Source organism: Scyliorhinus canicula, chromosome 3 (genome assembly GCF_902713615.1).
Source record: "Scyliorhinus canicula chromosome 3, sScyCan1.1, whole genome shotgun sequence".
In the NCBI taxonomy this organism is placed as follows: Eukaryota; Metazoa; Chordata; class Chondrichthyes; order Carcharhiniformes; family Scyliorhinidae; genus Scyliorhinus; species Scyliorhinus canicula.
The window spans coordinates 254,745,510-254,773,086 of NC_052148.1; the positions used below are offsets into that span (position 1 = coordinate 254,745,510).

General features: G+C 47.2%; 1 protein-coding gene across 2 annotated transcripts in view; it reads right to left on the reverse strand.

Moving 5' to 3' along the window:
- Positions 1-15,007, reverse strand: part of igfbp7 (insulin-like growth factor binding protein 7) — a 46,516-nt gene extending 31,509 nt beyond the window's left edge. Inside the window, exon 1 of one of the 2 annotated variants that reach the window (XM_038792611.1) lies at positions 14,750-15,007. In XM_038792611.1, the coding sequence (XP_038648539.1) occupies positions 14,750-14,786 (37 nt within the window). In that variant the 5' untranslated portion in view covers positions 14,787-15,007. Of the gene's footprint in view, positions 1-7,567; positions 8,105-14,749 lie in introns of those variants that run through there. The other variant, XM_038792610.1, reaches the window with a different exon arrangement.
- Between the last annotated feature and the right edge of the window lie 12,570 nt (positions 15,008-27,577).

Genomic DNA, 27,577 nt, shown 5'->3' on the forward strand with positions numbered 1-27,577 from the left:
ATCTGGAATGGGCTGCCAGAGGCAGTGGTAGAGGCCGGTACAATTTTTTCCTTTAAAAAAACAGTTTGAGTTACATGGACAGGATGGATATAGATCAGTGCTCTTCAAACTTTTTTCCGGGGACCCATTTTTACCAACCGGCCAACCTTCGGGACCCAACCCGGTCAACCTTCGCGACCCACGCCAGCCGACCTGCGCCACCCACCATTTTCTCTTACCGTGTTTGTCGCTGACAAAAATGGAGGAAATTATTTTAGACCCCTTTGGCCCTCGTATACGCTCCTCCAATGGAACCTGTTGGATGAAGGTGAAGCCTTCCGTCTTTCTCCATCTGTCCAAAGTTCTGAATTTTTTTCCTGTAAAGTTTTATCAAATAACCCCCCCCCCACCGAACTTATAAAAAAAATGAATAAACTAAATGAAAAAAATGAATAAAACCCCTCCAAACTTGTAAAAAAATAAAAATTAAATGAATAAAATAAATGAATAAATGAATGAAAACCACTACAGAACTTGTAAAACAAAAAGCTACAACCGTTAAAAAAAATAGCGGTCGCACTGCGCATGCGTGCCCGATTTACGCATGTGCACCGATCATTGCACGCGCGCGCATGCGCAATGCGGCCAAATCTTTCTGACATGTTCGCGGAATGCGCATGCGCGCCGATCATCGTGCGCGCATGCGCAATGCTGCCGAATTGTTTTTTGACATGTTGCTGGCTGCTTGCAGGCGTTATGAAAAGCTGGCTGCTGTGCGGGGATGTGCGCAATCGGGAGCACCGCGGACAACGGCTCCGCGGCCCTCCCGACACCCGCCCGCGGGTCGCACCCCCAACTTTGAAGAACACTGGTATAGATCGATATGGGCCAAATGTGGGCAAGTGGGGCCAACTTAGTGATAGAAACTGGGTGGCATGGACAAGCTGGGCCGAAGGGCCTGTTTCTATGCTGTAAACATCTATGACTCTATGACTCTAATTACATGGGATATAATTTTGATTACATTGCAGACGAATATTTGCAGCAACTGCAGTATTTATTTAAGAAGCACTGTTTGGGACTGCCATGAACAATATTATTAATTTGCCCAGAATTGCTAACGTTCAAATTCTTTAGGTACAATGTTCCAGAGGAATGAGTTACAGCTTGTCCAAATATTAAACTGAAAAATGCTTCACCTTCTGTGTTTTCTGAAGTCATTTTCTGAAAACATTTCCAATTGAGAAGAATCATATGATTGATGTGTCGATAAAGACCAGCCCATAATCTGGTTGCATGTAATGAATTAGATACAAAAATGGACTTTGCACATACAGCTCTCAACTTGTACTGACTAACTGAATCACGTCAAGTATGTATAAAGTTCATTAGTACAGTTAATATTGTACAGCTGCAGTTGGTATAGATATAATTACAGAATTCACAACTCAGAAAGGAACTATTTGACCTATCATTCTGGGCAAGTGCAGACGTTCAACTAAAGCTCTCTCTTCATCTTTCTTAACTTTTCCATTTTGTACCATTTTATATTTCCCTTTTGAAATATGCAACCGATTCCTTCTAAATTAATTTCTATCACAGTAGCCACTTGTGGGAAAGCCTTCCCTATTTGTGTGTGAAAAATCTCTTCTAACCTCCTCCTTCATTCGTTTTGTGACATTACTGAGTTAAGGTCCTTGTGTTAATCATTTAACAATCAATGGAAACAACCTCTCACTAATTACTCTGTTTTTTCTCCCAAGTTTACACCCAACAATAAACAATAATCAGTAACGAATGTAATGTCAATCCCCATATCAATAACAATGATCCCATACTCCCACCAAACCCCAAACATGTTAAGATAAACAAATGACAAAAAGGAATCACCCATAATCACCATTAACACATACAGTCCCCCTTCCCCAACCCTGCTAATGTTCAATGTGATCCATTTCTCGAAAGTGCATAATGAATAACGCCCATGAATTGTAGAACCCCTCTATCCTTCCCCTCAGTTCAAGTTTGATCTTTTCAAGCGTTAAGAATTCCAGCAGATCCCCCCGCCACGCCAGGGCACAGGGTGGAGAGGTTGTTCTCCATCCCAACAGGATCCGCCTTTGGGCGATCAACGAGATGAAGGCTACAACATCTGCCTCCATGCCCGTTTCCAACACCGGCTGGTCCGACATCCCAAATATAGCCTCCCGAAGGCCCGGGTCCAGTTTCACATGCACCACTTTAGAGATTACCCTAAACACCTCCTTCCAGTAATCCTACAGCTTTGAACAGGACCAAAACATATGAACATGGTTTGCGGGACTCCCCCCCCACCCCGCAACATTAATTACTCTCGGCTTAAAGAGCTGTTCTAATTTTGCAATCGTCCACAAGGACACACTTGAATTGCCACAGTAGAGGCAGCATGGTGGCACAGTGGTTAGCATTGCTGCCTACGGCGCTGAGGACCCGGGTTCGAATCCTGGCTCTGGGTCACTGTCCGTGAGGAGTTTGCACATTCTCCTCGTGTCTGCGTGAGTTTCACCCCCACAACCCAAAAGATGTGCAGGATAGGTGGATTGGACATGCTAAATTGCCCATTAATTGGAAAAAATAATTGGGTACTCCAATTTTATTTTTTTTTTTAAATGAATTGCCACAGTACCCCACCCCAAAACATTTCTAACCAATACGTTACTTTGAAAGTGTAACTGGCAGCATGGCAATCCATTTGCACACAGCGAGTGAAATTAATGGAGTATCTGATTTTGGTTGAGGAAGTAATGTTAGGCGAGACAATTCTCTGCTCTTCAAACTGTACTATGGGATCTTTTACCTCGATGTTCCAAACTACTCATTCACATGTTGAAATTTCAGCCTGGAGTATACAGGGACAATTGAATCTACAACACTCCTATCAGAAACAAGTGTGCAACCAAATGAGCTGAACCACAACTTACGCCATCCCCATCAAATAGGCATCAATGTTTTTGAGGTTTTCTTTCTAGCAAAAATATAGCTTCAGTAAATTTTTATTACTCTCTTTCCAAAGCTTGAATATCGTCCCTGTAACAAGGTGCTGAGAACTGCAGACAATCTCCAATTGTAGCCTTACCAGTTCAACATTGTTATTTTGGTTTACATTTGATACCCTTGTATTTAAAATCCCAAATCATTTGACCTACTGTTAGCTTTTTCTATATGCACACGCAACTTTAAAGATCCATGGACTGACACTGCTATATCTCTCTGTCCTTCTACTTTGCTAAGAATCTAATCATTTAGAGTACAAATTTAATTGTTCTTTTTTCCTAAAATGCACAACTTCACATCTCCCTGCATCAAACTGCATCTTTCCCCGACCCACTCCACTAAGCTGTCTGCATTTCTGCAAGTTCTGTTCTCTTCCTCACACTTTGCCAATGAGTGAGGAAATCCTTCTCATTTTTTATTTGAAAGAAATACATTCTAACAACTTACCCACCACAGACGTTAGGCTCACCGGTCTATAGTTCCCAGGCTTTTCACCGTGTCCCTTCTTAAACAAAGGCACAACACTTGCTACCCTCCAATCTTCAGGCACCTCATATATGGTTGTCGACGATTCAAATATCTCAGCGAGGGGACCCATAATTTCCTCCTTAGCCTCCCACAATGTCCTGGGATACATTTCATCAGGTTCTGGGAATTTATCTACCTTGATGCACTTTAAGACTTTCAGCACCTCCTTCTCTGTAATATGTACACTCCTCAAGTTATTACTATTTATTTTCCTCAAGTTTCCTAACATCCATGCCTTTTTCAACAGTAAATACCGATGAGAAATATTCATTTAGGATCTCACCCATCTCTTGTGGATCCACACATAGATGACCTTGTCGATCTTTAAGAGGCCCTACTCTCTCCCTCGTTACTCTTTTGCCCTTTATGTATTTGTAGAACCCTTTGGATGCTCCTTTGCCTTATCTGCCAAAGCAATTTCATGTTCCATTTTTGCCATCATAATTTCTCTCTTAACTCTACTCCGACAACCTCTATACTCTTCAAGTATTCACTTGATCCCAGCTGCCAATGGATGTCATAGGCCTCCTTCTTCTTTTTGACCAGGACCTCAAAATCCCAAGTCATCCAGGGTTCCCTCCTTCTACCAACCTTGCCCCTCACTGAACTCTGGTTAACACACTTTTGAAAGCCTCCCACTTACCAGCCGCCCCTTTGCCTGCCAACAGACTGCCCCAATCAACTTTTGATAGTTCCTGGACTGGACTCCTGATTTTGAGGCTATTTCTGGAGGATGCGTGGTGTTTTACATGGGAAAAATCGGCGCCGCCCCAGCGATGATCCTCCGACTGGTGAGGGGCTAGCAACTGTGCCACATAAAACGCCCGGTCTCCACAAAGTAAACGGCCGGAGAATTGCCGGGTCCGTGGCTGTGCATGCGCACAGCGACGACCTGCAGAGGCACTCCGTACAACCTGGCGTGGCCGTTACGGACCCGACCTGCTAGATAGTGCCCCCCTGGACACTCCCTCGCCACCTCCTGGCCACCCCCCCACCAGTCCCCCAGCCCTCACCAAAGTCCCCCACGACCTGCAGCATGGCTCCCGCCCAACTGTGGCGGGCTGGACACAGTCCGCAGCCTCCACGCTGGGTTCCCGACCACTGAGACCACACGTCCCCCGTGCGGTTGGGAACTCTGCCCATCGGGGGAGGAGTATCATGGGGGGGGGGGGGGGGCGGGCCCTTCAGGTGATGCCCTGAGGCCGTCCCAATGGTGAGCGCTGCTATGACACCATTTTGGAAGGGGTGGAGCATGTGCAACCTGTGTTAAACAGCCGCTCCTGATTTGGTTGAAAAAATGGATTCTCCGCCCGATCGCTGATTATGAAATTGCCGTTGGGAAACAGAATATTCCCGTTTAATACCATTAAAGTTGGCCGTGCCCCAATTTAGAATTGTAACTTTTGGCCAGACCTATCATTCTCCATTTCCCAAAAAACAAATTTGAAAATAGTTCTGTATGTTATGTAGTCACCTCCAGTTGTTTAATATCGGAGTATCACAGTTGGGGAACCAATAAATTTTGATAAAAATGGTTTGTGATAATACATTTGGAACATTTAATATATCTTCACCACGTCATCTGTGTGGGCAGCACGGTAGCACAAGTGGATAGCACTGTGGCTTCATAGCGCCAGGGTCCCACGTTCAATTCCCTGCTGGGTCACTGTATGTGTGGAGTTTGCGCGTTCTCCCCGTGTCTGCGTGGGTTTCCTCCGGGTGCTCCGGTTTCCTCCAACAGCGAAAGATGTGCAGGTTAGGTGGATTGGCCATGCTAAATTGCCCTTAGTGACCAAAAAGGATGGAGAGGTTATGGGGATAGGGTGGAAGTGAGGGCGTAAGTAGGTCCGTGCAGACTCGATGGGCCGAATGGCCTCCTTCTCCACTGTATGTTCTATGTTCTATGCAACTGCCCTTAAATCTATCAAGAAATATTTGTTCATGCAAGAAGTATTTTTTTAAATGCTGCCTGGGTTGCGCAGTTTCAGGAATGTTCAACAACGTGCAAATACTTTCGGAATAAAAACTCGAGCAAACAGCCAACTCTGCTTAAAATCACTGCAGTTTGCACCGTCTGCATACTGTTAGACCTAAATGTGTAGATAGACAAAGAGATGTCAAAACATGGAATGAGAAATGTCAGAAGGAGATTGATTGGTGTATCTGTGGACAAGTGTTTGAAATGAAGTTGGTGAGCTGGTGCCCCATGCAGTCGGAGCAGGCATCCTGGTGGCTCACACATTTCCACAGTCACTGGAGGTATAGTGGCTGTGCCCAGACCCAGCACTGGGAGCTACCTTCAAACTTGGCGCTTCAGTGGAATTGGGCTGGCGAACTCAGCAGCAGCGGGGAGCAGTGAACCGAGCAGCTCTGGTCTGGCCCTGTGTGGGTGGGCAGGGTAGGAATGGTCCCAGGAACATCCTGCATGGGCCACTGGGAAGGAGCCAGGGGGAAACAGGATTGGTAAAACCGAATCTCCAAAAATTGCGTTCATTTCTGGAGATTAGTTCAAATTCTCTTTAAAGACGGCGGTTCCAGCACTCACCATGTTACACTCGGGATGAATGTGTGTGTGTGTGTGTCCAGTGTAGGATTCCAATCAGCATCTTTAAACAATCGCCCAATTTCCTTCCTCCGCTATTTCCACTCGTACACTCTCTCTCACTATATCTCTCTCAGCCCCCTGTATATACTCCCTCTATCTCTCTCTTATCTCTCCTCTCTCACACTCCTTTCTCTCTCTGCCCTCTCCTCTGGAAAACTCCCTTCTCTCCCTCTGCTTTCACTCCTTTTGTCCTCTCCTCTTCTCTCTGCCCTATCCCCCCTCTCTCTGCCCTTTCCTCTCTCACACTGTCTTCTCCTCTCCCCTTCTCTCTCTCTTTTCCCCTTTCTCTCTGCCCTTTCCTCTTTCACACTCCTCCCTTTCTATCTGCCCTCTCCTCACTCCCCCTCTTCCCCCTCTTTCCCTCTCTTCCCTTTCCTCACACACGCCCTTCTCGTTCTCTCTGCGCTTTCCACCCTCCCACTCTCTCTGCTCCCTTTCTCCCTCTCTCTGTATCTCTGCCCTTTCCACCCTCCCTCTCTCTCTGCCCTCTCACTCTGCCCTTCTCCCTCCCTCCTTCTCTCGCTCTGCCCTTTCCCCCTCCCTCCCTCTCTCTCTCTGCCCTTTCCCCTCCCTCCCTCCCTCTCTCTCTCTCTGCCCTTTCCACCTCCCTCCCTCTCTCTCTCTGCCCTTTCCCCCTCCCTCCCCCTCTCCCTCTCTGCCCTTTCCACCTCCCTCCCTCCCTCTCTCTCTCTCTGCCCTTTCCCCCTCCCTCCCTCTCTCTCTCTGCCCTTTCCACCTCCCTCCCTCTCTCTCTCTGCCCTTTCCCCCTCCCTCCCTCCCTCCCTCTCTCTGCCCTTTCCCCCTCCCTCCCTCTCTCTCACTGCGCTTTCCACCCTCCCATTCTCTCTGCTCCCTTTCTCCCTCTCTCTGTATCTCTGCCCTTTCCACCCTCCCTCTCTCCCTCTGCCCTCTCTCTCTGCCCTTCCCCTCCCTCCCTCTGCCCTTTCCCCTCCCTCTGCCCTTTCCACTTCTCCCCCCTCTCTCTCTCTCTCCACCCCCCCCCCCCCCCCCCCACTCTCCCACCCCCCCCCCCCCCCTCTCCTCTCCCCCCTCTCCCTCTCCCCGGGCGGCTGACAGATTGTGTTTCCTCACCTTTCTCACAGGCTCCTTTGCCATTCCTGGTGATGGGGGCGCCTCCCACCCTCTCACTCCCCCCCCCCCCCCTCTCTCTCTCTCCCCCCCCCCCCCCCCCCCTCCCCGAGCTGCTGACAGATTGTGTTTCCTCACCTTTCTCACAGGCTCCTTTGCCATTCCTGGTGATGGGGGCGCCTCCCTCCCTCTCACTCCCCTCCCCCCTCCCCCCCTCTCTCTCTCTCTCTCCATCTCCCCCCCTCTCTCTCCCCCCTCCCTCTCTCCCCCCCTCTCTCTCTCTCTAACCCCCCCCCCCCACCTCCCCGAGCGGCTGACAGATTGTTTCCTCACCTTTCTCACAGGCTCCTTTGCCATTCCTGGTGATGGGGGCGCCTCCCTCCCTCTCCGCCCGCTTGGCCGCCGCTCTCAGTTCACAGCCGTCAGTGTAGGTGACCCGGTCGCTGCCGCAGACCTGCTCGGGGGATTTACAGCGGCAGCTGCCGCGGGCCCTGCGCTTGCTCCCGGAGCGGACACACTCGAAGCCCTGGGCACAGCGGCCGTATTTGGAGTCACGGCCGCCGCACGGCGCTCCCTGGCCGGCGGCACACACGGTGCAGCAGCCGCACGGGTCAGTGAGCTCCCCGAGCCGGCAGCCCCCGGGGGGCAGAGCCGGGCACTCAGATAGGGCACAGGGAGGGCACTGGCCTCTGCCCGTCTTGCCTTCCACGTTCACCGCAAGGAGCAACAGGAGGAGCCCAGTCAGCAACTGCAAATCCATTCTGACAGTAAACTTGGCAAATAATCCAACCGGGAAGACCCGGGGCCCCTTATACACAAAATCAGGCTCCACCCAAACTGTGCTTCCAGTGACAGAAAGTGAAATCCCATCGAAATAAACCCAAACCCACCCACACACCAAACTCCAGCTCGCACAAGTTAAACTAAACTCCCATTCACACAGACTAAATTAAACCCCATTCTCACAGACTAAATTAAACTCCCATTCACACAGACTAAATTAAACCCCATTCACACAGACTAAATTAAACCCCATTCTCACAGACTAAATTAAACTCTCCTTCATACCAACTAAAGTAAACTCCCACTGATACAAGATAAACTAAACTCCCATTCACACAGACTAAATTAAACTCTCTTTCGTACAAACTAAACTAAACTCCCACTAAACTCCCATTCACACAGACTAAATTAAACCCCATTCTCACCGGCTAAATTAAACTCTCCTTTGTACAAACAAAACTAAACTCCCACTGATACAAGCTAAACTAAATTAAACCCCATTCTCACAGACTAAATTAAACTCTCCTTCATGCCAGTAAACAAAACTAAACTTCCCCTGATACAAGATAAATTAAATTAAACTAGCCATCATACAGACTAAACTAGCTCCAGTTGATACAAGCTAAATGAAACACTCCTTCATACAAACTAAACTAAACTCTCACTGATACAAGCTAAACTCCCATTCACACAATCTGAACCTAACTAAATTCCCATTCAGACAGACTAAACTCCAGTTCACACAAACTAACCTCCCACATACGCCAACTCAAATAAACGGTCCATATAGCATCTGACCGGTGTTAAATCACCTGACTAAAAACGCCACCAATAGACCAGGGATACATGAACAGGAGCAAGCCATTCAACCAGCTCTGCCATTCAATCAGACCTGGCTGGCCATGTACCTCAATGTCACGTTCCTGCACTATCCCCATACCTCTTGATATCATTAGAATCCAGAAACTGACCGATCTCTGTATTAAACATGTTCAGTGACAGCCTCTACCAGCATGGTAGCATAGTGGTTAGCACAATTGCTTCACAGCTCCAGGGTCCTAGGTTCGATTCCCGGTTGGGTCACTGTCTGTGCGGAGTCTGCACGTTCTCCCCGTGTGTGCGTGGGTTTCCACCAGGTGCTCCGGTTTCCTCCCACAGTCCAAAGATGTGCAGGTTAGGTGGATTGGCCATGCTACAGTGCCCTTAGTGTTCAAAATTGCCCTTAGTGTTGGTTGAGCAGGGTCACTGGGTTATGGGGATAGGGTGGTGTGGGCTTGGGCAGGGTACTCTTTTCAAGAGCTGGTGCAGTCTCGATGGGCCAAATGGCCTCCTTCTGCACTGTAAATTCTATGATTCTACAGCCCTTTGTGGCTGAGAATTCCAAAAATCTATTACCTTCCGAGTGAAGAAATTCCTCCTTATCTCGGTCTCAAATGGCCTGCGCCTTATTTTGAGACCATGCCCCTTGGTTCCAGACTCACCAGTCAGGGGAAACATCCTATCCATATCTAACTTGTAAGAATTCTGTAAGTTTCAATGGGGTCACCTCTCACCCTTCCAAGCTCTAGAGAGGACACAGGCTCGGTTTCCACAATCTCTCTCATAAGACAGTCCCTCCATAGGATGAGTGCCCGGCTGATGTAAGACTGAGCTCATACTGATCTGAGACTTATGCATGGCTATCAAACCTGCCTGACCTCACTACTTAATTAATGTCCAGCTATTAGTAAAATAATTTAAATCCAATACAATTTTTCAGACCTTCTTACTAATACTTAACTGCTTTCAAACTGGTGTAAACCACAACTATTCTGAAATAATAATCATCAACCTAAAACTTTGGCCACAATTTTACACCCCCCCCCCCCCCACCCCACCCCACCCCACACCACCCCCCTCCTCACCCTGGAAGGTTCTGAAGCGGCAGGGTGGGGGGGTGGCGGGTGTATGGATGTGAAACTCCCTCTGGATTCCTGCCTAGCCTGACCTGGTTGTGATTTTACAGTGGGGTGTGCAGGACCTTGGACAGGAAATGCACCTTTGTACCAATTCAGGCCCTTAAGTGATCTTGTGATCTTGGTTGGGGTGGTGGTTGGGATTGTGGGTGACATGCCTCCATCAGAAGGCCCCTTCTGACTGGAGGCACCCTCCCCTTACGGCCTGGTGACTCCAGACCTCCACCCCCCACCCCCTCAACCTATCCCCTGAGACCCCGATCGCTCCCCATGTGACCTTCCTAGACATTCCCTACTCTTCTTGTCCTGGGATCTCTGCCACTTGTCCTCTGGATCCCAGGATTTAGTTGCAGGCAGATCCCACAGTGCTTCTCCCATCCATTGCAATGTGGGGCTGGAGGGATTGGAGAGTTGCTGGCCTGTCAAATTGACCGGCGACTCTCCAAGGGAGGATTTCCTCCCCAGTGACTATCTGTGTGGAATTTGCTCTTTCTTCCCGTGGCTGCATCGGTTTCCTCTGGGTGCTCCAGTTTACTCCCACAGTCCAAAAATGTGCAGGTTTGGTGGATTGGCCATGCTAAATTGTCACTTAGTGTCTGGGGATGTGCAGGTTAGGTGGGGCTACGGGGGCTATGTGGATTGGGCTGGGGAGTGGGCCTAATTGGGGTACTCTTTCAGAGGATGGGTGCAGGCCCGATGGGCTGAATGGCCTCCTTCTGCACTGCAGTGATTCTATGATTCTATGAATATCTGCCTTATGCCAATCAATGCTCATCAGAGCCTCCACCATCCTAAACATTCAGGCCATTCATTCAGTTTCTCTCTCCACAGATGTTGCCTGACCTGCCAGGTATTTCCAGCAAGTTTACTTTTTAAATTATGTAAGAGAGAATATAACCTGTCATTGATATTCAAGGTATTAACATCACTGAAACCCCCATCATTAATATCCTGAAAACTGCATCAGCTATTTAAATACTGTGGCTATAAGGGTAGGTCAGAGGCTGTGAATTCTGCAGCAAATTATTCCTCTCCTGACTCCCAAAAGCCTGTCCACCACCTTTAAGACACGAGTTAGGAGTTTGATAGGATACTCTCCAGGGGAGGCTGTGGTGGAGCATTCAGAATCCTCTGGGGAGAAAATGTCCAAGATTCACAACTCTCTGAGTGAAGAAATTTCTCCTCAACTCATCCCGGGAACCAATCTAGTGAATCTTCTTCATTCTAACACCTCCAATGCTAATACAGGATGAGCATCCCTTATCCAGAATTCCAAAAAGTGAAAAATTTCGAAATCCACACTTTTTTTTGAGCACCAAAGTGATGTCATCAGTCCCTGAGCGATGCATAGTTCCCAATGCGTCTCACATGCGCATTTACCAACACGTTGCACATGCGCAGTTCCCAATGCATCGCACATGCGCATTTGCCAACAAGTTGCACATGCACAGTTCCCAATGCATCGCACATGCGCATTTGCCAACACGCTGCACATGCGCACTTCCCAATGCATCGCACATGTGCAATTCCCAACCTGTCACACATGCGCAGTTCCCAACCTGTCACACATACGCCGTTCCCAATGCATCGCACATGCGCAGTTCGCAAAGCTTCGCATTTGCACAGTTCCCAACATGCTGCACATGAGCATTTCCCAACACGTTGCACATGCACAGTTCCCAAAGTGTGCCACTCACGTGCAGTTCCCAATGCACGCTGCACACACGCAGTTCCCAACACGTGCTGCACACATGCAGTTCCCAACGCCTGCCACACACATGCAGTTCCCAATGAGTGCCGCACACGCCCATTTCCCAATGCACGCCGCACATGCACATTATATTCCAAAATCTGAAAAATTCCAAAATCTGATATACTCTTGACCCCAAGCATTTTAGATAAGGAATGCTCAACCTATATATATATTTCCTTAAATACGGAGACCAAAACTGCACACAGGTGTGGTATTTCTAAAGCTTTATACAATTGTAGAAAGGCTTTTGTTATGACTGGACCCAGATGAGGTGGCGGGAAAGAATGTGAACTGTTCGTGAGCTAATGATGAAATCGGCAGCACTCAACCAAGTGAGGATTCAGAACTGCAACATCCATCAGACAACCAGGCTGTGAGTGATGTCTCCTGTATCTTAGGCCCCTGTCATGCACTAATGATTTCTCCTTTCTTTCGCAGGCACATTTGGAAAGAGCCATGGGGGTCCATGAGCCAAGTCCTTGACTCCAGCCATGAGAACACCTTGGAAGAGGAATTGCCAGACATGGACATTGAAGACCCATCAGAGGGCCTACCCACACCCTCCCCACTGCAGAGACACACATTGTGATGGGGCTAGTTGCAGAGTGGCCGTGAGGTCACAATCTGGTGAGAACATTGCACTGTCTGCTCCATAGCAGGCGGAGGCAGATACTCCCAGGGTGCCGGCACTCAGAGGATTGCTGGAGGCCAGGAATCTGCTGATTCCCAGTTGGATGAAGAGACTCTGAATTTGGGCATGCCTCAGTTACTGCGGCTCCAAAGACAAGCTCGGGAAAATCAGGAAAGGATGTCTGGTGCATTCCCCAAATTGCGAGGCTCAATGCTGGAGTTTGTCCACCTTCAAACTGAGGTGATAGCCCCGACAGACCATCCACCAAGGTTAACGGCTCTATGGACTGAACTGAGCACTCAGCCTTTTCTTGTGCAGGAACCAAGTTTTCACTGCAGACTGACAGGAACACTGCTCATCACAACAAAGCCAAAGACAGGATGAAATTTGTAGGAGTTCCTGCTAGTGAACATTATGTCCAGATGATTAGCACCGATGCCCATGCTATTCAACTACACCTTCTTGACCTTTCTTCCCCTGTCACCATCTTTTTTTGCATCCTGTTATTGAAAATATGGAAAGATGTGTCATTTGAAACATGGAAGTCTGGCAATATCTGGTCTGAGAGAAACATGAGAGGATGCAGGGAAAGATCCCATGAAGGGCTGTTAGCAGCTGCAAAGAGCAGGATTGTAAAATGCAGATAGCCTTAGTCAAACAGACTTAGCAAACACACAGGATTTTTGTATGAAGCTAAAAGCAATGGTTCACACCTTCATTGAAATTAACTATCTTAGTAAGTATCTGGAAAAGCATGGATGAGGGTTTCAGTTGAGCTAGGTGATACATGTAAACCATTCAAGTTAGAACCAAGTGGATTTTTAGCATTACACTAAAAGCAATGATTCACACCTTCATTGAAGTAAAATCAGCAGATAGAAAAGAATGACTGGGGGGGGGGGGGGGGGGTGCAAATATATAGGGGTGAAATTCTGATAACACCAGGTAAATTAAAGAAAATTGGAGACTATCAATCTACGAGAAACATTATTTAAAGCCAAAATCAAAGTTAAAATTATGAGCTGGGAACACAATTGGAAAATAAAACTATACAAATGACAGGAATTAAATATAACACCTCTTGAAATCAAAGCACTTTGAACATCACAGAGGAAACAATGTGATCAGAGACCTGAGGTCATGTCAAAATGAATACTTAGTCGTGTTAGAAAAATTCAGATTAAAGGTAACATTTACAATCCAAGTGAAATAAAAGTTACTTTACAATAAAGTCATAAAAACATAATAACTGTTAGAAAGAGAATATAAGCCCGGAGACTAGAGCAGGAACTACCAGAACCATAGAGCGAGAGAGAGTGAGAGGCAGAGGAGGAACAAGAGAAGCAAGCAGAGTCAGCTTACAGTCAGCTCAGAGATAGCCAGCAGAGTCAGCTCGGTCATGGGAAAGGGACAGAGCCAAGTAGCCAAGCTAAAACAGCTAATACATCTAAGGAAGACCAGAATTTAAAGAGGAGGCAGAGCTTAGAGTTAGCTCTCTCAGCTCGGTACATGGGAAAGATAGGACATAGCAACTGAGCTCACCAGCGAATACATCTAAAGAAGACTAGATTTTAAAAGGATTGATTATCAAAGTGGGCCTGAAGGTTCCTTCAACCAACCAGGAGGGTCCAGAAGCAAGATCTTTTACCTTTCTGTAAATATAGTGATTGTATCTTTTAAAAGAAAAGGAAAAAATATAATAATAAAATAATTTAAAAGTTTTAAATTGAAACAGTGGTTATTCCAAAGTCTACTTTACTTACTTAGCAATGCGGGACCCAGGATTGATGCTACTAAGTGGTAAGTAGATGAAATCTTCAGTGAAGGTATGGGTTATACCGGGGGATGACTTGAAAACATAGTTTGACCTGAATAGCACCCACCAAAGCCTGCATAGGAGTTGGGGAGTGAGAATCCCTGTTCGCCATTTAGAATGTTGGTCCTTTTTGGTATAGGAGGACTTCTAAGAATAATGGTGAATTTTCAACAACAATCCTCAGGCAGTGATCCACGGCCACCTTTCTGAGGGGATATTCAAGCTTGCCCAGCTGCTCAATGGTACTGCCAAACCATAGCACTCATTGGATTTGGAAGTCTGTGCGCTAGGGGTTAAAGCAGCAATCATTGGCACTCTCAGATATCAGTGCTGCTTGAGTGGGCACATTTGCATGACCCCCCTGACTCTAAGCATGCCAATTGAGCTCAAGCTAAACAGTCTCAGCTAATTGCTCAATTAATTGCTGTCACTCTGGCATTGTAAATTAACTATTACAAGTGTAGAGTATCATTCAAGTTTTTTTGTTGTTGTTGGAGATTTTACAAATGTAACATTGAAATTTTTCATTATTTTTCCTTTCTGGTTCCAATATGTTTTTCAATCCAATCTTTCTTACCATCTCTTTGGTTCTCTTTCTGTAGCTGATTTGACATTGAATCCTCCCAGTCTCGTCCTTTGTCCTTGTACTGTTAATTTTACAATCCTTCAATCTGGTTGGTTAAGGAGTTACACAGTCGTTTGCTGAGGTCCCAGATGCCCCGTTTCTCTGACGTTATCAGTCACTCCCCACCCCGACTTGGAAATACATCGACGTTCCTTCACTGTCACTGGATCAAAATCCTGGAATTCCTTAACCGAACTGTGGGTGCACCTACCCCTCAGGGATAGCAGGGGTTCAAGAAGGCAGCTCACCATCACTTTCTCAAGGGCATCTAGAGATGGGCAATAGAAGCCCAGCCAGAGAAGCCCACATCCCATAAATGAGTTTTTAAAAAATGACACTCTCTGCAACTTGCCACGTAAAAAAAAACTAAACGTGAATCAGCAGTCTAACTAACAGCAGATGCCATTGAAGTCCTGCTACAACAAATTATGAGCTAGTGAAAAAAAGGATATTTTCACTTACATCCAGAGACATGTGCTAATTGAGAGGCAGACGACGTGATAATTGGTACATTTGTGAGGTCTGGAGTATGGTAGGTTGGAAGACAATCCTATTAGTGATGTTAATCTGTGCTCTAATCCAGCCCAAGTAGGCCCTTGTGATTTATATTTTCAAAAGTGTTGAGAATTTAATCATGCCCTCAATACCTTGTGATTATAATGGGAGCTCTGACAGTGAGCTACAACCATGAGGGTTCAACATTGTGACAAATATTTATCATGAATGAATTAATCCAATGTAGCCAAAAATTGTCGGGAAAATTGCACTGACTTTAGAATATTTGTTAATACCATAATCTGAATGACAATTTTCAAAAACTTTATCAGATCATTCCAAGGGTCAGCGCGATAAAAACCTAAATGCTAGCCCCATCATAGCGGTAAATAGTTTGATTTTCAGATGTGTCTGAGACAGCTGCAGAGCCGTTCCAGCTACTTTGAGAAGCTGAAAATAGCATTGATCAGGGATCTATGTCCAGTTAAACTTAGTGATGGGCAAACAGCTGGAACTATTTCCCCAAACGTGCAGTGAACAGTGAGAGCACAGACTGGCAACATTCAGGTAAGTGTGCGCTGCTCAGACTCGAAAGCAACAGAGGCTATACAGAGTCTTTGGGCAGAACCTTCAAGGCCATATGAGCAGAGGCAGACAGGACTGGGAAATACTGGTGCCTGTCCCTGTTTCCTGCCCCCAAGGCGAAAATTCAGCCCCTTATAGTTCCGTAATGCAACTTATTCACTGTGAGATGCTTCAGAATGCCCGAGAATTTGAAAGGTGCTATATAAATGCAAATTATTGCTGCCTTAGAATCATAGAACATAGAAGAGCTACAGGACAGAAGGAGGCCATTCAGCCCATCGAGTCTGCACCAACCCTCCAAAAGAGCACCCCACCCAGGTCCAATACCCCGCCCTATCCCCGTAACCCTGCAACCCCAATTAACCTCTGACACTAAGGGAAAATGTATCATGGCCAATTCACCTAACCTGCCTGTCTTTGGACTGTGGGAGGAAACCAGAGCACCCGAAGGAAACCCACACAGACACGGGGAAGAAATTGAAGTGAGTCTCCCTGTGCTGGTAAACATTACCTTTCTTCCAATAAGGCAATATTAAGACAGTAATGTGGGGAGACCTTTGACTATCAGTCCTTTGTTTCTCATATTTAGAATGGGGGACCAGCTGTTAAAAACCAGGGGGGTCTTACACAGCCAATTGTTGTCCTGAATTAACATTCATGCAGTCCTTGAGTAGACTCCCAGCACTCCCCTCCAAAACAAATGCGATGGCTGTTTAAATAGGATCCTGATTATAATTTCCAAGAAGAAAGCTAACCCTATGTTCTTCAGTGCCTTGAGGCCTAACTGATGGTCATTTAGGGGCCACACGGAACTTTACCCTAAGGACTAAGAAAATTGAGCGCGGAGGAACTGAAATGCTGCTCTGCTCAGACCTCCACAATACCGTTCTGCCCTGCTAACACCCTGTTCTCACTCTCCCACTCCCCCTCACCCCTTGTCTCCACTACCAACCTCCACAAACCTCGAATGTGCCTCACCCAGTTGGTCAATCTTGCTGCTGAAGGAACTGGTTAGTTTCATTGGAGCGTCCACCCATTTTTTTTTTGATTCATTCATGGGACGTGGGCGTCGCATGATTGCCCATCCCTAATTGCCCTTGAGGGGTCAGGTAATAGTCAACCACATTGCTGTGGGTCTGGAGTCACATGTAGGCCAGACCAGGTAAAGACGGCAGATTTCTTTCCCTAAAGGACATTAGTGAACCAGATTGGTTTTTACGACAATCAGCAATGGTTTCATGGTCAGCATTAGACTTTTAAAATTCCTGATTTTTATTTAAATCAAATTTCACCATCTGCAGTGGCCGGATTCGAACCCACGTCCCCAAAGCATTATCCTGGGTTTCTGGTTTATTAGTCCAGTTGACAATACCGCTACATCACCTCCTCCCCTATATATACATTTTCAGCTCAATAAAATAATCTTAATAAGGCCTGAACCGGTAAGTGGTTTGGGTGCCTTGACTGTTGCATTACAGGTACCAGGGCGCACCACCAAAATAACAACTGTTCAGTTCTCAAATCAAAAGTCTCCCTAGTGAAAATGGTGTTCACAGTAAGAACATTAGAAAGAAGATCAAGAGTAGATTATATGGCCCCTCGGGCCTGCTCTGCCATTCAGTACAACGTTGCTGATCTTGGGCTTTACCTCCACCATTCTGCCTGAGCCCAGAGTGTGACATGATCTCTTCAAAAAACCTGAATGTCATTGAGCTTTCTGTGGCGGCCATTTTTAATGTTTGTAATGTTCTTTCAGATATTTGACAAATAAAGTATCTATTTGCAACAAAAAAAATCTTGCTTGCATCCCATAAACCTTGATTCCCTGGGAGACCAGACATCTGAGCGACACGGTAGCACAGTAGGTAGCACTGTTGCTTCACAGCTCCAGGTCCCCAGGTTTGATTCCCGGCTTGGGTCACTGTCTGTGCGGAGTCTGCCTGTGTCTGCGTGGGTTTCCTCCGGTTGCTCCGGGTTTCTGCCATAAGTCCCGAAAGACATGCTGTTAGGTAATCTGGACATTCTGAATTCTCCCTCAGTGTAGCCGAACTAGGGGCCTTTCATAGTAACTTCATTGCAGTGTTAATGTAAGCCTACTTGTGACAATAAAGATTATTATTATTATCTGTCCATCCCAGCCTTGTGTATATCCAACGATGGAGCATCCACAAACCCTCTGGTGTGGAGAATCCCAAAGATTCACAGCCGATTGAATGAAGTAATTTCTCCTCATCTCAGTCCTAAGTCTTAGGCGTCGAATGTGCCCTCGTTTTCCAGAGGCCCCAGCCAGGGGAAACAACCTTTCAATATCTACCCTATCGAGTCCCTTCAGAATCTAGCTGCTTGAGAATCTCACAGTTCCTCCACTATTTTGGTGTCCGTTTGATGAAGTTGTTGACAAATTCGAATGGAACAACAGTTGTCTGCAAATTGACAGGAAGTTGATTAGATGTGGAATCTCTGCTGTTGAACAGGAAGACAACTACAGAAATAATATGTGCATTTTTGTACCGATCTATTAGATGTTCAGACAAGCAGCCAGAACGATGATGGAATGTCCGACCTCTTGGCACGGAACAAAGCGAGAGAAGAAAGATTATTAACTGAGAAGGCAAGAATGAACAAACAGACTCTAACTTTGTGATTTATTCCCACAGAGCAGACTGGTGACCTTCCCATCATCTCTTCAGCAAAGCTCGGATTTGGCAAGCAACCAACGTTGTGTGCTGCACGCAATGGGAGAGAGTTTGTTGGACTAAAATACATCAGACTTGTACAGCTCCAGTGAAAACTGTGTCCGGAATACATTCTGAAAGAAGGGCTAATTAAATATTTAGAATCGAGGACTACGTGGTACAGAAATCCATGGATAGGGATGAGGGCGGGGAAAGCAGGCTTTTTTCCAGGGAGGGGGCAGGAGGTTGTGGTAAAACCAGGATTCTGCCTCTTTTATCATCTCTTTGGAGTTTTGCTAAGAGGGAGAGACTAATCTTTCAATTATCCCAAGCTCATATCAGTGTCAAAGGCTATTTCCCTCATTTCTCCGCATAACTATCGTTTCTCATTTCTGGGATCCTTTTGGAAAATCTTTCTGTACTTTCTTTTTGGCCTTGGAAACCTTCCTAAAGCAACAATCCCAAGTACAAATGACCCTGATGTTGTTATCCTTGGTGCATGAGGCTAAACATTTTCCCAGTTGCTGGGGAGAAGGAAAGAGGGAGGAGTCATTCGGTTTCTATCATCTCCCTGGGATTTCGGAGGCTTCCTCACAATGGGAGGAGCAAGTGGGAAGATCAGGGCTTGCAATAGGCAAAATAAATGAGGCTGAAAGAAATATTTCGAACTCACCTCAATTTAATCTCCTTGAGCATCACCATGATAGCTCACGAAACTGGCGGTGATCTTTGCGTCTTCAGCACCATTCCCAACATCATCCCATCCTACACCCCCCAGTTTGTGGCTTCTCAAGGGTCAGCCGCAAGGCATTGAGGGCCAGGCAGCTAAGTGGCCAACACTTAATTGAAAGGCATGATCATTTCCAGTCCTTGGGAACCAACGTCTTTGTCCTGGATGGTGTTGAGCTACTTGAGTGCTGTTGAAACCGCACACATCCAGGCAAATGGGGAATATTCTATCACATTCCTGGCTATTGTTTCCCAATGCTGGCAACTGAATTGGACTCTTTATTCCAAATCCAATTCTTGGTGCAAACCCTATTAGATGGTTGGCCTGTGCTGAGGATATTACTGAACCATATTAATAGCAAAATTCAGGCACTTTTTGATCTGGCACCTCCAATGTGCATCCTGTCAAACACTGGGGATGACGGACCAATATTCTAACTAATGATTTATGTAAATAGTAAAAGTCTTTGCTTTGTATTCAATATCCCTGATGTAAGAATCTTTGCTTTTCACTCAGCACTCCTGTTGTGAGACCCTGGATCCCTACATTTACATTTATAGCATCATTGTTCTTGCACATTTAGAAAAGTATGTATTTGGGCCTGAAAGCCTTTCTGCTCCTCTCATCCAGTTAAAGTTTTTTTTTCCCAATCAAGGGACAATTTAGTGTGGCCAATCCACCTAACCAGCACATCTTTGGGTTGCGGGGGTGAAACCTACACAGGGAGAATGTGCAAACTCCACACAGACAGTGATCCAGGGCCGGGATTCGAATCCGGGTCCTCAGCGCCGCAGTCCCAGTGCTAACCACTGCGTCACATTCCGCTCCTAATCCAGTTAAAGTTTTAACATTTACTGTAATTTCACCTGACATCTAACTACAGGTCGAGTATCTTTTATCCGTCAATCTGAAAACTGAACACATCCAAAAAACGGCACTTTTTTTGAACCTCATCGACCTTTAGCACGGGAAACCTTTGTCTGCTCTGTTTACCCTGCGGTTCTTCTGGTGAGCATATAAAAAAAAAGTATTTCAGACACCCTTCATTTAAGGGGTGGCTTGCTGGCGCAGTGGTTAGCACTGCTGCCTCACGGCAGCGAGAACCCGGGTTCGATCCCGGCCCCGGGTCACTATCCGTGTGGAGTTTGCACATTCTCCCTGTGTCTGCGTGAGTCTCACTCCCACAACCCAAAGATGTGCAGGGTAGGTGGACTGGTCATGCTAAATTGGCCCTTAATTGGAAAAGAATAATTGGGTACTCTAAATTTATTTTTTAAAAAGGCACCCTGCATTTATTATTCAGTGATACATCTTATTTTTCCGGCCATTTTATTTACTTTGGGCGATAGTGAGCCTCGGCTGAGGCTATTGCAATGTAAGTATCTGAAAAGCGAAATGACCTGAAATCCAAAATGCTATTGGCCCCAAGGGTTTCAGATAAAGGGTACTCAATCTATACCTAATCTAAACAACAGTCTCTGATCTGCTAAAGTTGTTTACTGGAGTCATCATTAATCTTGCTATTTCAGTGCTTTCTTGCCAATTTTAATATTGTGGGATGGTATGATAAGAGGGAGTTAACATGAATTTATGGTTTGCCTCTCAAATTTACAGGACTTCAGTGCTGGAATTTGCTGCAGATAATAATTCTGCAGACGTGTCATATTTAGGGGGTACCATTGACCTGAAATTGAACATAAATACTGTGGCTACAAGAGCAGGTCAGAGACTGGGAATTCTGCAGTGAGTCACTCACCTCCAGGCTCCTCAATCTATCCATCATCTACAAGTCAGGTTCGCGATGGAATACTTTCCACTTGCCTGGATGAGTGCGGTTCCAACAGCACCCAGGAAGCTTGGCATCATCCAAGAAAAAGCAGCCCGCTTGATCAGCTCCCCTTTAACCATCTTTGATATTTACTCCCCCTCACCACTGATGCGTAGTGGCAGCAGTGTGTACCATCGACAAGATGCACTGCAGCAACTCACCAAGCCTCCTCTGGCAGCACCTTCCAAACTTGTAACCTCCCCCACCTAGAAGGTAAAGGGCAGCAGACAGATGGGAAAACCACTATCTGTAAGTTCCCCTCCAAGCCACAAACCATCTTGACTCAGAACCATATTGTCACCCCTTCACTGTTGCTGCAATTATACAGGGCCTTGGTGAGGCCACACCTGGAGTATTGTGTGCAGTTTTGGTCTCCTTACCTGAGGAAGGATGTTCTTGCTGTAGAGGGAGTGCAGCGAAGGTTTACCAGACTGATTCCTGGGATGGCGGGACTGACGTATGAGGAGAGATTTAATCGTTTAGGATTGTATTCTCTGAAGCTCAGAACAGTGAAGGGGGCTCTCATAGAAACCTCTAACCTTCTCACAGGACGAGACGGGGTAGATGCAAGAAGAATGTCCTCGATGGCGGGTGTGTGCCAAGAAACAGAGGGTCCCAGTCTGAGGATACGGGATACACCATTTAGGACAGAGATGAGGAAATATTTTTTCACCCAGAGAGTGGTTGGCCTGTGGAATTCTTACCACAGGAAGTAGTTGAGGCCAAAATATTGTATAATTTCAAGAAGCAGTTAGAAGCACTTGGGGCGAAGGGGATCAAAGAATATGAGGGGAAAGTGGGATTAGGCTATTGAGTTGGATGATCAGCCATGATCATAATGAATGCCGGAACTGGCTCGAAGGGCCAGCGCCGGCCCTAGGGTTGCTGGCGCCCCGGGCAAGCTGAACTTCGGCACCCTTCGGGGGGGGGGGGGGGGGGGGGGGGGCCGGGCCGGGGGGGGGGGGGGGGGGCGAAGGGGGGAGGGGGGGCGGGGCCGGGGGGGGGGAGGGGGGGGGCGGAGGGGGCCCGAGGGGGGGGCCGGAGTGACCACCGGCGAGCCTGGATCCATCCGCCATGTTTGTGCGGGGCGGCCTGAGGGAGGGCGGCCACCGCGCACGCGCTGGTTGGCACCGGCCCAACTGCGCATGCGCGGGACCCGAGTCTTTTACGCGGCGCCGGGTCTCTGACGCCGGTCACGCACTCCTTCATGGCGCCCCCTAGCACATGGCGCCCCGGGCGACTGCCCGAGTTGCCGGTACCTTGAGCCGGCCCTGCGAAGGGCGAAATGGCCTTATCCAGCTCCTATTTTCTCTGTTTCTATGTAAAATCCTGGAACTTCCAATCTAACAGCACTGTGGATGTACTAGCAGTAGGTGGACTGATGCATTTCTAAAAGATTGCTCACCACCACAATCCCAAGGGAAATTGGGAATGGTGTGATGCCATGATAGAATAAAAAAAATCAATGGTTTTTCTACCATCAAGGGGGTCAGTTATTAGCGCAGAGGTTGCATCTTAAAGACGGTAAGTGGCTTTATGAATAATACAGTGAATCAGATCTCCTGGACTGATTTCAATCACCTGTCGGAGAGGCATTTTACAGTATATTTTCTCTTATTGCCTCCAGGTTTTTCTTGCTTTCTTTTTAATGTGGATGCGAGAAGAAAGGAAATATGATTCTACAGTCATCATGAATGAGGGATAGGTTTGATGAACCTGCCCATCAAGTGGGTAGTCCGTGAGGCAGGATAGCGTGAGACTGAAGGCAGTCTTCTGAAATGAATGAAAACTGCCTAACCAGAGAAAATAAAAGGGTCGGGTTCGGGAACTGCATGAATATTGCAAGGGTGACTAGCAGGAATAGCACAGGCTGGGCCATTGATGTTTACAGTTTATACAAGTGACTCACCAATGGAGACATGAAGGCTTTGTCTGGAGAAATTACGGTTTTTATTTACTAAGTTTAAGAATGAAAAGCTTTCAATTGCAAGATAATTTTATTCTTTCATCAGGTGCGGGATTCATTGACAAGGCCAGAATTCCTGTTCCTGTTCCTAATTGCCCTTGAACTGGGTATCTTGCTGTGCCATTTCAGAGAGCTATTAAGAGCCAACCCATATTGTTGTGTGTCTGGATTCACATGTAGGTGAGACCGGGGAAGGATGAAAGATTTCCTTCAGTGAATGAGATAGGTTTTTTTGCAGCAAGCAATGACAATATCATGCTCTCCGTTAATTTGCACATTCTCCCCGTGTCTGTGTGGGTTTCCTCCAGGTGCTCCAGTTTCCTCCCACAGTCCAAAGATGTGCAGGTTAGGTGAATTGGCCGTGCTAAATTGCCCTTAATGTCCAAAGATGTGGAGGTTAGGTTACGGAGTTGTGGGGATAGGGCGGGGGAGTGGATCCAGTTGGGGTTCTCTTTCGGAGGGTTGGCACAAGCTGGATGGGTTAAATGGCCTCCTTCTGCACTGTAGGGATTTTATGATTCTATGATTACTGAAGTTAAATTTCATTAATTTAAATTCAAATTCCACCAACTGCAAAGGTGGGGTTGGAATCCACGTCCACAGAACATTACCCTGGACCTCGGGAATACTAATTCAGTGAGATTGGCACTCTGCCACCTTCTTCCCCTTAATTTATTATTAACCAATATGGATACTTATTTATAAAAACAAATTCTAAACTTTGCCCTAGAAACACCCCAGCAATTTTATACTTTCAACATTTACATTTCCCCCTTAGGGCTTTCATGATTTTATTCTTTCAAAATGCATGAAGGAATGTTAAGTACATTGACAGCTTAAGTTACAGAGCCCACGAAATACATGTTTTCACATGTTGCATTACCATGGAAGTTTACAGTGCAGAAGGAGATCATTCAGCCCACTCTTTGCCAGCTCTTTGTTACTGCTCTGTACCAACTGCTTTCTCCCCATTGCCCTGTATCTTACTCTTCTTCAAATGTTAATCTGTTTTCCATTCTCTAAAAAGCCCTCTGCCTCAAGAAATGTCTCAGTAACATGACTCCTCACTCTCTTAAAGCAATCACCAAACTTCCCAATCAGAGGGAATAGTATTTCCTTAAGGAGCCCATTCAATCTGTTCAAATAATTTTACGAAATTCGTTCAATCCGTGTTTGAACCTCTCTGTTCCATTATTATTAGTTCCAATAGCTCAAGTTTCTCCTCATAACAATATTCCTGATGAATCTGCACTTGTACACTTCCTAAAACTTTAATTTCCTCTGTAAAACTGAGCACCCAAACCTTCACATTAACTGTGGCCTAAGCAATCTCTTGTAAAAATGTATCATAATCTCTTTGGTTTTGTGCACCAATATTTTCTTGTACATTGCTTTTCATTGATTATGAAATGATAATTGAAGGAAGATTCCTAGTTACTCAGAGAAGGTAAGGTGAGGCTCAATTGATTTTCCAGCTTCCACTTCATCTGTCTCCGGTAGGTGAGCTTTAAGCATGAAATGTGCTTGCCATAGGCTGGTTTAGCCATTACAGGTGGGAAATCAAATGCTGCTGAATTTGCTTAATTGGAAACAGGAGGTTAAAAGGGCGTCTCGATTCCTGAGGTAAAAGCAGAAAATGCTGGAGATACTCACCAGGTCAAGCAGCATCTATGCAGAGAGAAATAAGAATGGGATTAGAAGAAGGGATGGATGAACACTGACGTCAAAGTCCTGGCGAAAGCTCTGACGAGGTGATTGGAGAGTTGCTTTCCAGAGTAATCGTAGAAGATGAAATCGGGTTTGTCAAAGGCAGCTAATGGCGAACATCAGGGGCGGAATTCTCTGACCCCCCCCCCCCGGCCGGGCCGGAGAATCGCCGGGGGGGGGGCGGCGTGAATCCCACCCCGCCAGCTGCCGAATTCTCCGGCGCGGGTGGGAATCGCGCCGCGTCGGTTGGCCGCCGCTGGCAGCGGCCCCCCTGGCGATTCTCCGGCCCGCAATGGGCTGAGTGGGCGCCCGTTTTAGGCCGGTCCCGCCGGCGTACATTAGACCTGGTACTTACCGGTGGGACCTGGCTGCGCGGGTGGCCTCCGGGGTCCTCGGGGGAGGGGGGGGGGGGGGATCTGGCTCTGGGGGGGTGACCCCACGGTGGCCTGGCCCGCGATCGGAGCCCACCGATCCGTGTGCGGGCCTGTGCCACGGGGGCACTGTTTCCCTCCGCACCGGCTGTTGTGGACCTCCGCCATGGCCGCCATGGCCCTTTGCGCATGCGCTGGGATGATGCCAGCACACGCTGGTGCTCCCGCGCATGCGCCAACTCGCGCCGGCCAGCGGAGGCCCTTTGGCACCGGTTGGCATGGCACCAAGCCCCTTCCATGCGGATTGGCGCAGCGCCAAACCCGCCGGCGCCAGCCTAGCCCCTGAAGATGCGGAGGATTCTGCACCTTCCGGGAAGCCCGGCACCGGAGTGGTTCATGCCACTCCTCGGCGCCGAAACTGCCTGCCCCGCCGAGTAGGAGAGAATCCCGCCCCAGATGCCTGCTGAACGTGATCATGCCCCCACCCGGGGAGGAGACAGCAGAAGTGACCATCTTCTTGGACGCAGAGGAGGCCTTCAACAGCGTCGAATGGAGGTATCTCAATGAGGTTTGGATTTGGGTCAGTATTCACCGCATGGGTGAAACTGCTGCATAGCACTCCCATGGTGAGAATATGGACAAACCAGCCACCAGCTCTGAACATGTTCAGTTGCACAGAGGCACAAGTCAGGGATGCCCATTGTCCCCGCTGCGGTTCGCCCTGGCAATTGAGCCACTGGCTAATAATCACAGATCAGCAAATGGTTGGAGAAGCATCCAGAGAGGAGGCAGGGAGCACAGAGTCCCACTCTATGCAGATGATCCTCTATGTCTCAAACCCAGTAGCCAGCATGGGAAAGATACTGGAACTCCTGAGGGAGTCCGGAGCCTTCTATAATAATAATAATAATCTTTATTATTGTCACATATAGGTTTACATTAAGTTACTGTGAAAAGCCCCTCGTCGCCACACTCCGGCGGCTGTTCGGGTACACAGAGGGAGAATTCAGAATGTCCAAATTACCTAACAGCACGCCTTTCGGGACTTGTGGGAGGAAACCGGAGCACCCGGAGGGGAAACACACAGACACAGGGAGAATGTGCAGACTCCGCACTGACAGTGGCCCAAGCCGGGAATCGAACCTGGAGCCTGGCGCTGTGAAGCAACAGTGCTGACCACTGTGCTACCATGCTGCCCTCCGTGCCACCGCTAGTATCTCGGGATACTTATTTATCCTGAGCAACCTTCCCAGGGAATTCCCAGGGGAGAGGAGCAGAGTTGGAAATACTGCTATTCAAATTGGCCCAAACCAAATTCAAATACCTGGGAATCCAGATAGTCCACGACTGGGCATGGCTTCATAAGTGGAACTTGTCTAGCCTGGTGCAGGATGTGAAGAGAGACCCGAGGAGGTGGCACTCGCTCCCACACCCTTTGCGGTAAGAGTGCAAACAATAAAACTGAACGTGCTGCCAAGGTTCCTCTTTCTATTGAGATCCCTCCTGATCTTCATCCCCAAAGCCTTCTTCATCAAGGTAGATAAGTTCATCATGGTGTTTGTGTGGGTTTGAAAGAACCCCAGGATCCGCAAAAGCGTCCTGAAAAGAGGGTGGCACATAGGGGGCTTGGCTCACCACTCGTTGGGTGAAGAAATGTCTCCTCGCACTGAGGGTGGATCTCGAGATGCAAGGACAACAGCAGTTCGAGCAATGTTGAATATATCAGAGGCGCTGAAATCGTGGGTGGATCTGAAACAGGAAGGGTAGAATTTAAATTGGAATCTTCTTGCCATCATTGAAAACTCAAAGCTCCTTATATAGGCACTTCTATTCATTTATGGAGAAACAGTTGCCCATAAAAAGAGTAGCCCAGTTAGGGGGAAGGGCCGACCAAATTCTACATGCATTCCTTCTCTCAACCGTTGGCCTTTCTGTTGACAAGGTTAAAGCTGGAGGCTTGGTCACACATCATGGTTTGCAAATACCGCTTGAGTCTTCATGCCTCAGACATAAGGTGATGATTCGGCTCTTCAGTTCATGAACACGCAAACCTTTATCTGACCTAATGCTGAAAATGATCTGGCATGTGCCAATACAAGAAACAGTCCAACCCTTTTATCTCTGCTTTTTCTCTGAATCAGATAGATAGTTCACAAGTGAGAACCAGTAGAGTGGTGGGGTGAAATATAATCAAGGCTCAGAACCATAGAATCATAAAATGTCCTAGCACAGAAGGAGGTCATTCAGCCCATCGTGTCTGTGGTGATATGTATCACTGTAGGTACACAAGGGGTTAATGTAAATACACTGGGACTAAATAAACACTAGAGGGAGCACCAGAGACATCATGACACACAGACATTCAACCAATAGGTCAGTAAGATAGGACACGACCAATGGGCAGTCAAGACACCCAGAGGTGA